The sequence below is a fragment of the Stegostoma tigrinum genome, chromosome 44, assembly GCF_030684315.1.
Source record: "Stegostoma tigrinum isolate sSteTig4 chromosome 44, sSteTig4.hap1, whole genome shotgun sequence".
Lineage (NCBI taxonomy): Eukaryota > Metazoa > Chordata > Chondrichthyes > Orectolobiformes > Stegostomatidae > Stegostoma > Stegostoma tigrinum.
In genome coordinates this window covers 4977661-4992852 of record NC_081397.1, presented here as the reverse complement: position 1 = coordinate 4992852, position 15192 = coordinate 4977661, and the positions used below count along the sequence as shown (strand labels likewise).

The window sequence follows — 15192 nt, the reverse complement described above, 5'->3', positions numbered from 1 at the left end:
CAGCGCAGAGTTCCCGACATGAGCGACAGTGCAGCTGCCGAAACGGCTCCTCCAGCCTCCGCCAGCACCAAACCCAAGGCTCCCAAGAAGAAGAAGGCGGCGGCCCCCAGGAAAAAACCAGCCGGTCCCGGGCTGGGCGAGCGGATTGTGAAGATTGTCGGGGAGAACAGCGATCGGAAGGGGACGTCTCTGGCCGCTATAAAGAAGGCGCTGCAGAGAAGCGGGGTCAATGTGGAGAAGCAGAATGCACAGATCAGGATGGCTACCAAGAGGTGCCTGGCGAAAGGCTCCCTGGTTCTGGTGAAGGGCCAGGGCGTCTCCGGCTCCTTCAAACTCCCAAAGAATCAGGTCAAGGCAAAAGTGGGAAAGAAGGCGAGACCCGCAGCAGCCGCCAAGAAAGCAGCTGTGAAGAAAACAACGGCCAAGAAGGTGGCAGCGAAGAAATCCCCAGCCAAGAAAGCAACAGGAAAGAAAGCGGCCGCCAAGAAGGCAGCAACGCCAAAGAAAGCGGCGAAGAAAGCAGCGCCTCAGAAAAAGACTCCCGTGAAGAAGGTGAAAAAGACCAAGAGCCCCAAGGCCGCAAAACCGGCCCCGAAATCGGTGAGAACGAAGGCGAAGGCCAAAGCGAAAGTGACCAAGAAAGCAGCAAAGAAATGAAGCAGTCGTTGTAATGTGTCACCACCTGAACCCAAAGGCTCTTCTCAGAGCCACCCACATCTCTCCAGGAAAGAGCTGAGCCCGGATCAAATGATCCCTGAGAGAACAAGGTGGAGAGCTGGCTGGACATAACAGGTCAAGCAGCATCAGAGGAGCAGGAAAGCTGACGTTTCGGACCTAGATCCTTCTTCCTGCTCCTCTGATGCTGCTCGGCTCGCTCTGTCCATCCAACTCTACACCTTATGTCACATTGTCCAGCATCTGCAGCTCCGTCTATAAGTCAAATTATCCCTGTCCCGGTTCCGAGTGCAGACAGAGCATAAATTTGAATTGATTCTAGTAACTCAAATATCACATTTCCTAGAGCGGAGACTGAAAATGAGGATGGTATCATGTCGGGAGGGTCACTGGAACTGCATCTGGTTATTTCCTCCCACGGATTGTAATTCTGCCCAGGCACTAATGTCGCACATTGCAGTATAACCCTTCCAGGAATGATATTTTATCTAACTTTGATGCTACGATCTCTGGCGATGTTTTAACGGTTATTCCTTCCATTTGCCTGCGAAATACATTTCAGGCAGCAACTGCAATTACAAATTAAACATGCCCCGAAAAAAAAAGGGATTCTGTAATTAATCGCTTTGAAGTTGTTTAAATTGGCGGGTTTGATAAGATTGATTAACCACGGTTACCCAGCCGGTTGATCAGTTTGCCTGGGCTGTATTAAACCCCGCGCTTCCCTCCTGAATGGTACATACAGATCAGGCAATGATCCCGTGTCCGGTCCGCGCTGCCTGCAAACTCTGTTTTAAAAAAATGGGGCTAACAGCGCATGCGTGAGGCTGGCCCGGCCCCCAATGTTGCTTTTTGATGACCATGGGAGCGCATGCGTGAGGCCCTCCCCCTGCGCTGTCATTGAGGGGCATTTACTCAGTGAGTGGAAGAGGTTTGTTTGAAACAGGCCGCAATGGAGAGACCAGCGCCCACGGAAGCGAGGGAGCAGTAGGCTCCTTCCGGCCGCGCATCGAGATGTGAGTCCGGGACACAGAGGGGGGCTCCGAGACCGGCATTGATTCGGGCTCAGTTCAGGGAGAACCGGGGGCTGTTGGTAAGAGGCCGAGCGGGGCAGGAACTGGTCCCGGAACTTGGAGAGAGAGCGGCCTGGGGGCGGGGAGAGAGAGGCCTTTCTCGGGCTGTGTGTGGGCCTGCTGAGGGAGACACAGCGGCAAGAAGCTGCTGGGGGTCAGTCTTGTCGCTTTTAGACTTCTAAACACTGCAAATTCACTGTTTGGCTGCTGTTTCACGCTGTTCGTTGCGAGTTGCCGGGAGCGGGGTTTGGGCGGTGGGACGTGGAGTGGAAGACCTGTAAAGGACGCAGATTGGAGTTAACAGATCATACGTCTCGGGAAAAATATTTGGAATAGCGGCTGTTGTTCTTTCAACAGTCAGTGTGTTGGGATCTGGTAACATGAGCTGTGACAACAGTGTAGCATCTTCAGGTAGCACCGTAGATGGAGCTGTGCAATTATTGCTCAGTTTCTGAATCTCACTCACTTGGTATCGAATTACATATTTAAAAACACAATCCTCAGCCAAGGAGCAGCTCGATGTAAGAATTGAATCAGACTTGTGTTTAAATTGATGCCTTTTAAAGAACAGACACAACTCTCATGACACAATGTTGTGGTCCAACAGGTTTATTTTAAATCACAAGCTTTTGGAGTTCTGCTGCTTTGAGAGGTGAAGTTCAAGAAAAGAAACATCCTAATAACTGGTACCTGAATATGTTAATCTGTTTGATATTGTCAAAGTTGGCTGATGTTGATTTACGAGAGATATCTCTTCTGTCTTCCTCCAGGCAAAATACTTGAAGAAACCAGTTGATGCAATATTTCCTCGGTACAAAGCCGAGTGTGTGCAGTTGCTTCCAACTAACAGCAGGCACGTTCCTGTGATCAAAATGGAGAATATCTTTCCCATAGTCAGAGCGGATTGAATCAGACTTACATTGAGGTCAATTTCCAGAGACTTGACCAAGGAAACAACCACCCAATCCCAACTGAGAAAAGGCAAGTTTCTCTTTGTAATGTTTCAATTGCCAATTGACATCCCGCTAGTTCCAATTAACATCATTCATAGTCCATCAACATTCACATCTTTGAAATGTTAACGGGTGACTCTTTGTTGAAAGTACTCAAACAGGAACTGTATCCAGTTTACATTTAGGAAATGTACTTTGCCTCAAACTGGACAGAGAGAGACTCCTCCTACCACCCCCTTGATCATGACCCTGCCCTGATCACCAAAACATCATCTCCCAGACCATCCACAACCTCAACCCCTCAGGTAACCTCCTGCCAACAGCCTTCAGCCTCATCTTTCCCCAACGCCATGTTAACTGTTTCTGCCTCATTCCCAAAATCCACAAACCCGACTGCCCCTGTTGACCCATTGCCTCTGCATGACCCTGCCCCATCAAACTTATCTCCAATTATCTCAACTCCCTTTTCTACACCCACCCACCCCACTCCCCAAGGCCAGGAACTCCCACCGATGTCTGTGACACCACCCACATCTTCTCCTTCAACCCCCCCCCCCCCAACTCCCTACAGTCAAAGTGGGTGACCATGGGTACCCGCATGGACCCAAGCTATTCCTGTCTCTTTGTAGGATACATGGACCAGCCTATCTTTTACAGCTACACTGGCGCCACCCCACTTCCACCATTATATCGATGACTGACTGCATCGATGCTGCCTTCTGCTCCCACACGGAGCTCAAACAGTTCATCCACTCTACTAACACCTTCCACCCCGAACCTCAAGTTCACCTGGGCCATCTCCAACACATCCCTCACCTTCCTGGACCCCTCAGGTAACCAGCGAGAAACTGATGTTCATTTCAAGCCCACCGACTCCTACAGCTACCTAGAACACACCTCCTCCCACCCACCCTCCTGCAAAAATTTCATCCCCTACTCCCATTTCCTCTGCCTCTGCTGCATCTGCTCCCAGGATAAGGCATTCCACTCCCGCACGTCCCAGATGTCCAAGTTCTTCAAGGACCGAAACTTCCCCCACAGTGGTTGAGAATGCCCTTGACCGCGTCTCCTCCATTTCCTGCAACACATCCCTCACACCCTGCCCCCACCACAACCGCCTCAAGAGGATCCCCCTCGTTGTCTCACACCACCCTCCTAGCTCCGGACACAACGTATCATCCTCCAACACTTCCACCACCTACAATCCGACCCCACCACCCAAGACCTTTCTCCATCCCCACCCTTCTCTGCCTTCCGGAGAGACCATTGTCTCCATGACTCCCTTGTTCGCTCCACACTCCCCTCCAACCCCACCACACCTGGCACCTTGCCCTGCAACCGCAGGAAGTGCCACACTTGCCCACACACCTCCCTCACCCCGATCCCAGGCCCCAAGATGACCTTCCATATTAAGCAGATGTTCACCTGCACATCTGCCAATGTGGTATACTGTATGCATTGTACCCAGTGTAGCTTCCTGTACATTGGGGAAACCAAGCGGAGGCTTGGGGACTGCTTTGCAGAACACCTCTGCTCAGTTCGCAACAAACAACTGCACCTCCTAGCCATGAACCATTTTAACTCCCCCTCCCATTCTTTAGATGACATGTCCATCATGGGCCTCATGCAGTGCCAGAATGATGCCACCTGAGGGTTGCAGGAACAGCAACTCCTATTCCTCTTGACACCATTGGGATGCAGGGTTCCCAATGTGGACTTCACCAGCTTAAAAATCTCCCCTTCTCCCACCGCATCCATAAAGCAGCCCAGGTCTTCCCCTTCGCCCACTGCCTCCCCAAACCAGCCCACCCTATCTCTGCCTCCCTAACCTGTTCTTCCTCTCACCCATCCCTTACCCCCTCCTCAAGCCGCACCTCCATTTCCTATCTACTAACCTCATCCCATCTCCTTGACCTGTCCGTCTTCCCTGGACTGACCTATCCCCTCCCTACCTCCCCACCTATACTCTCCTCTCCACCTATCATCTTTTCTCTCCATCTTTGGTCTGCCTCCCCCTTGCTCCCTATTTATTCCACATTCCTGTCTGAAGGGTCTCGGCCCAAAACGTCAGCTTTTGTGCTCCTGAGATGCTGCTTGGCCTGCTGTGTTCTTCCAGCTTCACACTTTTATCTTGGATTCTCCAGCATCTGCAGTTCCCATTATCTCTCAAAGACAAAGACAATATCCTCTTATCATCAAGTATCACTCCATCAAACTCTGCACTCAAGGCATGAACCTCCACCACTTCTGCCACCTTCAATCTCACTCCACTCCCACGGACACTTTTTTCCCCTCCCGACCCTTATCTGCCTCCCAGAGGTACTGTTCTCTCTGACTCCCTTGTCCACTCCACACTCCCACTAGCCCCACCACCCTGGCACTTTTCACTGCATCAGCAGGAAGTGCAACACTTGCCCCAACATCTCTCCCCTTATCCCCATCCCAAGCCCCATGAAAACCTTCCACATTAAACAGATGTTCATCTACATGTCCGGTAATGGGGTGCATTGTATCCGCTGTTCCCGATGTGCCCCCCTCGACATCGGGCAAACCAAGCGGTGGCTTGGAGACTGCTTTGTTGAACACCTACGCTCTGATCTTGACAAATAAATGCAACTCCCAGTTGCGAACCACTTCAGTACCCCCTCCCACTCCTTGGACAACATATCCATCCCACGCTACCTCTACTGCCACAATGTTGCACCAGAAGGCTGCACAAACAGCACCTCATATTGCGCTTGAGAGCCCTGCAACCCAATGTTCTCAATGTGAGCTTCAAAATCTCTCCACCCCAAACCCGTCCAGTAGGTCCCTGCCTCCATGACCTGTACATCTTTTCTCTGACCAATCTGCTCCTTCCACTTCACTGACCAACCCAAACCTGCACTTCTGGCCTACTCGTGTTATCCCTACCTCCCTGACCACTCCATCTTCCCTCAACTGACCAATCCACATCCAAACTCCCTCCCTACACTTACCTTTACTGGCTCCAGCCCTGCCTCCTTGACCTGTCCATCTTCTCTCCACCTATCTGGTACTTATCCACCTTTCATTATCATCTCCTCACTTCTCTCTATTTATTGCAGAGTCCCTTTCTCTTCACCCATTTCTAACAGTCCCAAAATGTCAGCTTTCCTGTTCCTCTGCTGCCTGACCTGCTTTGTTCATCGAGCTCTACACCTTGTTACCCCCTCAAAGAAAGACATCATGTTACATAGTTTCAACAACCACATGTGACAAGTAGTGTTACTGGCAAGTAGCAAATCACTACTGAGCACATGCAGACACACACACAAAGCTGCTGACTGATTCACATTGAGTCCCAAATATGCTGTCTGTATGAACACATAACATACAAAGACTAACAACAATATATACCCATACACACTACAGGTAACAAGTGGATACATACAAAATGTTTACGGCTTTTTTATATAAGCGGAGGAGGAGTCTACAGGACAGAAAAAAGACCTTTCAGCCCATCAGGTTGATTGTAGACCAAAACAAGCACCTGACAATTCTGATCCCATTCAGCTAGCATTCCATTTCAATAAGTGTGCCATGGCAGTATACGATTTGCCAACCCCAACTTCATTACAATGTGATCCTCAACATGTTCACCTTCAGGAACAGAAACCATATTTTCCATCTGGCTTGCAAAACTTCTTTTTGGATCGGGGGCAGGGTGGCGTCGGTGGGGAAGCATGGAAGTGAATTTGGCGACTAGGTTAAACAGTTTTGTGTCACTTGCCCCTCCAAATGAAATTACAAAAAAAAAGCCAGAAAACAGAATGCTGTTTCTTCACATTAATGATGTAATCACCATTTAAAGCCACCAAGAATGATCCACGTAACTAAATCTTGTATTTGTCAATTATTTTTGGCAAAGAGTTTGACCATGTTCAATAAGTTTAAATCTTCTCCACTGTAAGACAGAAAATACAAGTCCTTTTGCTTTCTTCATCCCCACAACAGCACATCATAAGAGTATTGCTGCTGCCGTGCACCGTCACGCCACAGAGCAGGGTTATGTAATATTCATGAGAATAATGAAGTGAATTAGCCAATACCCTTCCCTGTAGAAGGAACATTGTGGTCATTCAGCTGAATACAGTTGATTTGTTCATTGCCCTTTTTCCTTTAGACTCGAAGAAAGGAATGCCACATCTGTCTATTCCACAGCATTATTCACAGAATTATGTTACTATGCAGTCAGAAAATCTGATGTTATGAACAGCCCTTGATAACTTCTCCCAGTTAGACTCTGCACTGTTGGAGTTACAAAACCTTTTGCTTCTACACAATCCATTGCTCAAAACAAATACATGGAGCGATAACTGCACTCATACATTCTTAAAGCAGAAACTGACAGGCATGGACTGACAACTAAATTCACAGATTCACAAAGCAGCAGCTGGCAAGTACCGATTGATAACCATGCTTAGGTATTCACGTAGCAGAAACATACAGAGAAAGAGTCACATCTGTACCTGTATTTGTGTGGTACAAACATGTGTACAGATTTCTAACTCCACTCATTAACACATACAGCAGAAACTGACAAGGAGAAATTGTTATTTACATTTCTATACCGTAACTGGCAAGTCCAAATTGCTAAGCACATTCACAGCACCCTCACTCCCTGATAGGGAAAGTTTGATGAATGTCCTGAAATAGTCATGTAGCAGAGACTACCAGTTGCAGACTAATAACTGCACACTCGGATTCAGAGCTGAAACGGACAGGGACTGACCGGTAAATAGACTCCGATGCTCACATGGTAGTTACTGACTGAACTTTTGATAACACGTCTATCATATCCACACAGCAAAAACTGACAGGAACAGATTAATAATAAAACTCCCGATTTCACATTGTTTACACTGACAGGTACAGTTTGATAACTAATCATACATTTTCTCAGCAGAATCTGACAAGTACAGATCGATAACTAAACTCAGATTGACAAGCAAATCCAAACAGGTATATAAATGACAACGACACTCACACATTGATCATTAGAAAGCCAAGGTGTAGGTGCACAACTACCCTCATTCACATGGCAGTAATGGAGAGCTACAGCTTGGTAACTACAGTCACGCACCTTCAGTACAGTAACTGTCAGGGGCAGGCTGGTGACACTGTCACATTAATATGACAGAAACTAACATGTACTGATAATAACTAAACCCATATGGATATAGCAGAAACTGACAGACTGATAATTACACTCTCATTATCACTGCAGAAACTGAGATTTATAACTGCACTGTCACATTCACATAACAGAAACTGAGTGTACACATTTGATGACCATAGTCACACATTTGTATTGCAATATGTGACAGGGATGGGATGATCCTTCCCTCAAAATATTACAAGAAAGCAAGAAAACAATGTCATTTGTTCAAATTATCAACACAGCTTCCCACAAAATCCTGATATCCTGAAAATCTACAAAAACTTGTTTGGGTCCTGTCGTTTCAGCCGCTTTGTGTTTTTACTCTTGCTGCCTCTAACAACTCCTGTTCATGTCATGCAGACTATTTTCAAGACATCCATATTTATTTCCCCAAGTTCCCTGGCCTCCCCAAGGACAGGATGATAACTAAACTGATATTCAAGGAAAAGAAACAATTGGGGAGAGAACACATTACTCACATGCCCAAACGTGAAACTGACAAGTGCAGATGAATAACTGCAATCAGATTTACAGAGCAAAGTTGATGGTGGCAGCATAACTGCTCTCACTTCTCTGAGCAGAATCTGATGGTGTATGTTCATAACAGAACTCCCTCATTCACCTTGCAGAAACTGACAGGTATAGATTAATAACTGCACTCTCAGATTGACAGAGCAGAAACTGACAGGAACAATTTGATAAATAAACTCTCAGCAGAAACTGACAGGTACAGATCAGCTCTCTCGTGACATTGTAAACCAAGAAAAATTGGTACAAATTAGTAACTGCATAGTAATAATAATTATATTATTAATAATATAATTAATAAATAAATTAACCATTTAAATTAATAATACAAATTAATAACTAATTAAACACTGAAAAGCACACTCAATTACAGAACAGAAACTGACAATGTAGATATCAGTCTGATTTTCATATTCACTTGTTTGAAAATGACAAGTACGATTGGATGAATATGGTTGCATTTTTACAAGCAGAAACATTCAGAATTATGTTAACAATTGTACCCACACGTTCAAAGCTCGGAACTTGCAGGTAAAGATGAAAAACCAAGCTCACCTGTTGACATAGCAGAAACTGAGAAGCAAAGATTGAAGCCTACTCTCCTACATTCAGATAGCAGAAAACAACTGGCACAGATGGATAAGTATACTCACCTTGCAGAAACTGACACAAACATTCGCACATCACACACAATCAGGTAAGAACTGACAACGACATTCTCATATTCACAAAGGGGAAAGAAAACAACGGTCAAGTACAGTTTGACTTCTCAAATAAACACAGGGCAGAATCTCATCGGTCCCTGCCAGTCTCTGCTGTGTGAATACATAAGTAATTTAACAAAGGCTCAGCTGGTGTGAGACATGAATAGATCAACAAAAACTCATATCCACAGACACACTCGCATTGTGTAATCCCATTCGTGGATCTGGACACTTAGTGTCTGCACTTCACTCAATTGGTATGGAATTAACAAAAAGAAAAATCACAAGACAAAGAAGCAGCTCAGAGCAAGAGTATCATCAAACACCTAATTCTGTTCAGATTCCTGACTTGAAATGAAATATTGCCATGATTATTAACTGAACATTGCATTGATCAATGAAATATTATCAAAGTTGGCTGATGGTGATTTACAGGAGGGCTCTCTTCTGTCTTCCTCCAGCCAAATACTTGAGTGACTAAGAGAAAGTAATATTCCCTTGGCACAAAGCCAAGTGTGACTAGCTGCATCTAACAAACAGAAGGTATGTTACAGCTGTCAGAGCAGAGAACATCCTTTCCGCAGTCACAAAGCAGATTGAGTCAGACACACGTTGAGGTCAATTTCCAGTGAGATTTGTTCAAACAACACTGAGGAAATACAAGTTTTGTTTGTTTTTTTCAACATTCACGATGCACACCTGCCCAGTTTGAACAAATTTCAGCATTTAAAGTTTTTGGCAAAGATCTGCAGCTCGGGTAGTGGATAATGTTGACTTGCTTGTTGAACTGGCTTGCTTTTTCTTTTCCATACAGTACAACACCGTGCTCAGTGGCATCATCAGTGGAGCCTCCAATGTGTCAATGTCATTCCACTCTTGAGTTGAATTTATACTGTTATGGTCCATTATGGTGAGTACTGTCATTTCTGGTTTTGATCTGAGTTTTCGTATATGGGGACCGATTCTGTATGCTTGTTGATTGAAGACTGGTTGGAAAACCATGCCTCTAGGAATTCCTGTGTGTGTCTGTGTTTGGCTTGGGCTACCATGGTTACTTTGTCCCCATATCGACCTGATGGCCTTTATTGTCTGAGTATGTGATACATTCAGACAACGAAGGCCATCAGTTGAACTGGGACAAAGTAACCAAATAAAACCAAAGAACTGTGGATGCTGTAAATCAGGAGCAAAAAGCAAAGTCTGCAGCTCAGCCGTAACTGGTTCCGAGGACAGATCACTGAACCCGAAAGGCGAACTGTTTTTCCCTTCACTGATGCTGACAGACCTGCTGAGCTTTTCCAGCACCTTTTTGTTTTTGTTGGATAAAGAAACCGTAGCAGCCTAAGACTAACAAACATGTACAGGAATTCCTAGATGGTTCTCCACACAAACACAGAATTGGATCCCATGTATGACCCTATGTATAAACCCGTACAAATGAAAACTGAAATGGCAGTACTCAGCATAACAGGCCTGACAGTGTAAATTCCAAGCAGAGGAGAATAATGTTGCATCATCAGAGGCTCCACTGATGATGTCACCTAGCATGGTGGCAAAACGTGTGAACAAAAACAAGCCAGCTCGATGACCAAGTCAATAATGTCACATTTTGGCATTCATAGCCTGTTGGCGTTTACGTCATTTTTTTGACGATGGAGAGACTGAACACTCATCCAAAATATACACTCAGGAGCTGAATCTATTCTGCATTAAATCATTCGAATAACAGCTACCACATAACAAATTGCACCCTCACAGAGAATGTTACTGGCTGCCAAAGTTCAGCCACATTGACAAATAGAAACTGACAAGCGTGTGTTGCTACCTCTGCTCGATCATTCACCCTGTAGAAACAGGCAAAAACAGATTGACGCTCGCATATTGATGTACAGTTTGCTAAAAACATTCTCAAATTCGTATTATGAAAACTGATATGTACAAATTAATATCTATGCTCACAGATCAATCTACCAGGACCTGAATGATAACTACACTTGCATATCCACATCGTAGCAACAGAGAAGATCAGATTGTTAATAACACTCCAGTTTCACAGTGTAACTTCACAGGTCCAATTTTATAACTGTGTTCAAATGAACAGTTTTTCTTTTAAATTCTGAGGTGCAGTGTGATAACTTCACTCCAATTTTCACAAACAGATTCTCTCAGGTTCACTTTGATTACTAACTTCACATATCCATATAGCAGAAACTGACAGGATCAGCTTGGTAATAACCCTCCCACTATCACACAGCATGAACTGACAGGTACAGTTTGATAACTACGTCCGTATCAACAGCGCAGAATCTGACACCTATGTATTGATGATGACTCGTACGGTAAAGGGCATTGTGCACTGCCTCAGAATTGACATGCTGAAAATGGGGCACTTGCTCACCCTGATAGAGCTGCAGGCTTGATATTAGGGCAGTGCTGCACTGTGAGCAGGTCAGTGTGAAGGGAGTGCCGCACTGTCAGTGGACCAATATTAGGGGAGGACCACGCTGTCGGAGGGTCACTATTAATGGAGTGCTGCACTTGTGGTGAGTGAGCACTGAGGCAGTGTAGCACTGTCAGGGTCTGTAATGAGAGAGTGCTCCATTTTCAGAGGTTTAGTTCAGAGGATGTGCTCTCTCCCTATTTATTCCAGAACCCCCACGCCATCCCCCCTGTCTGATGAAGGGTCTAGGCCCGAAACGTCAGCTTTTGTGCTCCTGAGATGCTGCTTGGCCTGCTGTGTTCATCCAGCCTCACATTTTGTTATCTCTATTTCTGAGGGAGTGCTGCATTGTCAAGTTTGACACTGAGGGAGTATCACACAATCAGAGGTCCAATATTAAGGAAATAATGCACTGTTGGAGGGTTGATATAAAGGGAGGGCTGCACTGTCAGAGGGTTAGTGATGTGGGAATGCTGAAATATCACAGAATCAGTCCTGAGAAGATGCTGCACCCACAGAGCGTTAGTACTGAAGGAGTGCTATAACGTCAGAAGATTGATATGACGGGGCACTGTCAAAGGATCAGTAGCGCAGTCCTGTCAGAAGTCCAATATTGAGGGAGTGCTGCACTGTTGGAGGGCCAATATTGAGTGTGTGCAACACTCAGAGGAGCATTTTTTTTTGGAGCTGTGCACTGTCAGAAGTTCAGTTGTAACGGAGTGCCACACTGGTAGCGGGTTAATATTAAGGGAGTGCTGCATTGTCAGAAGGTTAAAGATGAGAGAAAGCTTCTCTTTGAGGGGGTGAGTATGAAAGGGAACTGCCCGTCAGGGGATCAATATTAATGTTGAGCCAGTACAGAGGGAGTGCTGCACTGCACTGTCGGGTGGAGGGGTGTGGCGGTGGGATCAATGAGAAGCATGTTGCTGCACTATCAAGGAGTCAGTGATGACAGAATGCTGCACTGCCAGAAGATCAGTAGTGAGGGAAAACTGCATTGTCAGAGTGTCTCCATCGAGGAATTGCCACTCTCTTGGATGACCAATATTCAGGGAATGTGCACTGTCACAGGGTCAATCTTAGGGGCGTGCAGAGCCAGTACTGAGGGAATCCTGCGTTGTCACAGTGTCATCATTGAGGGAGTGCTGCACTGTCACAGGGCCAATATTAAGAGCGTGCTGTGCTTTCAGAAGGTCGATATTAAAGGAGCACTGTACTATCAGAGGGACCACACTGAGGGAGTGCAGCTGCTGCGACGATCACTACAAAGGATATGGCAGACTTTGAGAGGTCCATTTTGTGGCGGTTGATGAACTGAGTTTCTGTCCCGTGAGACGGTTCATTCAATCCACATTGAGGGATTGGTGCACAAACAAACAAGCACTGTCAGACAAAAAAAACCAAAAGAACTGTGGATGCTGTAAATCAGTAACAAAAACAAAGTTGCTGGTAAAGCTCAGCGGGCCCAGCAGCATCTGTGCAGAGAAAAACAGAGCTAACATTTTGGGCTGGGGAACTTCCTCAGAACAGTTCTGAGGAAGGAAACGTTAATTATGTTTTCGCCTCCACAGATGCTGCCAGACCTGCTGAGCTTTTCCAGCACTGCCAGGCAACCGACCCTCTGATTATGAGGCACTCCCTCAGTACTGACCCTCCATCAGTGCGTACTCTCTGATGATTGATTCTCTGACAGTGTATCTCTGCCACAGTATTAACCCTCCAACATCCTGATATTCTCTCAGCAATAACACTGAGAGTGTCCCTTACCATTGACACTGACCATGGAACACCCCTTCAAATGCAACCCTTCAGCAGTGCAGCATACACTCATCATTGCCTCTCTGATAATGCAGTCTGCCGTCATATTGACCCTTTCACAGTGCAGGACACACTAATATTGAACACCTAAAAGTACAGCTTTCTATCAGTGCTGAACCCCTCACTGCAGCACCTGCTCAGTGCAACCATCCTCTCTGCAGCACTTTCTCATTGCTGTCTTCCCTCAGTGCAGACTCCCCCCGCCTCTCAGTGCAGGACTCCCTCAGTGCTGAGCCCACTCTCTGCAGCACACAATCAGTGCTCACTCACTTAGAGCTGACGCCCCCTCATTTCACCACTCCCTGAATATCTGATAGTGCGTCACTCCCTTTATACGAACGCTCGGACGGAGCAGCACTACGTTAGTACTGACCCTCCAATAAGACAGTGTCAGAGAGATATGCTCCCATCAAATTGACCCTCTGAGACTGGAGCATTTACTTCATATTGGCCCTCTCACAGCACAGCACTCTCTTAATGTTGAATTTGTGACACTGCACAACTCCATTAAAATTGACCCGAGCACTCCATTAATATTTGCCCTCTGACAGTGCAGGTCATCCTCAGTCCATACTCTCTGATAGTGCAGCACTCCCCGAAATACTGTCAGATGGTCAATACTGAGAGAATGCTGCACTGTGAGACTTTCATTATTAAAGGTATGCCACACTGGGAGTTGGTCAGTGTCAATGAATTCTGCATCACAACAGGGTCAACAATGAGGAAGATCAATGTAACAGGGTCAGACCTGAATAAGTGCCTCACCATGAGAGGGACAGGACTGAGGTCTTCCAGCACTGTCAGAGAGTCAGATCTGCGGGCCTGCATAATTGTCAGAGGGTCAATCCTGAGCTGTTGCCTCCTTGTAAAGGGGTCAGAATTGAGACAGTGCCACAGGATTGGAGTGTCATTGCTGTGTGAGAGCAAGACTCTGAGGGTCAGTACTGAGGAAAGCTTCATTATCAATGGGTCAGTTCTGAGGCTGTGCTACTTTGTCAAAGGGCCATACTAATGCAGTGTCTCATTGTAATGGGATAAGAATTGAGGGAGCAGTAGTACTGAGGAAGTGCTGAACGTCCTCATGATCAAAGGAAGACCCTCATGTTTAAATTGTCAAAACAAAGAGAGGGTCAGTTCTGAGTTGGTACCTTGTTGCCAGATAGTTAGTTCTGAGGCAGTACCAAATCTGAGGGAGTAGCTAAACCGTCGGAGAGTCAGGACTGAGGGAGTGCTGACCGTCTCTCAGTGCTGTAATTCCTCAGCACTGACCCTCTGGCACACTCTAACTGTTGACCCTCTGAGATGGCAGTTTCCCTCAGTAATGACTCCCCTCAGTGTGGCACTCCCTCAGTGCTGTCCCCACTCTGTCTAGCGTACCATTAACATTCACCCTCTGACAGTGCAGTCCTCTGTGATGACTGACGGTTCTGACAGTGCAGTAGCCCATCAGTAATGACCCTCTGACAGTGCAGCACTCCTTAAAAATTGGCCTCCTGACAGTGTGGATCTCACTCAGTGATGACACTGACAATGTAGCACTCCCTCAGTACTTCCTCTGCAACACTTCTACACAGGCTCATCATTGACCCTCTGACACTATAGCAGCCACTTAATATTGAGCCTCAATGCTGGAGCACTGTGTAGATTGACCTCCTGACAGTGAAGCTGTCCTTTAATACTAACCCTCTGAGAGAGTAGCTTTCTCTCAGTCCTGACCCTTCAGTAGTGCAGCTTGACTTACCACTTATCCATCGCCACTTCACGCTATGCTGCCCCCCCCATGAACATTAACTTTCTGAAACTGTAGCACTCCCTTAAT

At 46.3% G+C, this 15192-nt stretch overlaps 1 protein-coding gene across 2 annotated transcripts; it reads left to right on the top strand.

Annotated features, from left to right (window-relative positions):
• The first annotated feature begins 18 nt into the window (after positions 1-18).
• Positions 19-11195, top strand: LOC132207296 (histone H1-like). Of its 2 annotated transcripts, XM_059642495.1 has the most exons (3): positions 19-600; positions 2519-2729; positions 11077-11195. In XM_059642495.1, the coding sequence occupies exons 1-2, from the start codon at positions 19-21 to the stop codon at positions 2654-2656; spliced, it is 720 nt and encodes a 239-aa protein (XP_059498478.1). In that variant the 3' UTR covers positions 2657-2729; positions 11077-11195. The 2 variants fall into 2 exon arrangements, 1 of the variants encoding a protein (XP_059498478.1); XR_009443424.1 differs by lacking the exons at positions 19-600; positions 11077-11195 and adding an exon at positions 1582-1691 and having other exon boundaries at positions 2519-2631.
• The last annotated feature ends 3997 nt before the right edge of the window (positions 11196-15192 follow it).

What these genes read in the sequence shown, in the direction of transcription:
- LOC132207296 (XM_059642495.1), top strand. Translation starts at nt 19, where the DNA reads ATGAGCGACAGTGCAGCTGCCGAAACGGCTCCTCCAGCCTCCGCCAGC. An exon ending in CAAAACCGGCCCCGAAATCG is followed by an intron (nt 601 to 2,518) that starts GTGAGAACGAAG and finishes GTCTTCCTCCAG; the next exon opens with GCAAAATACTTGAAGAAACC.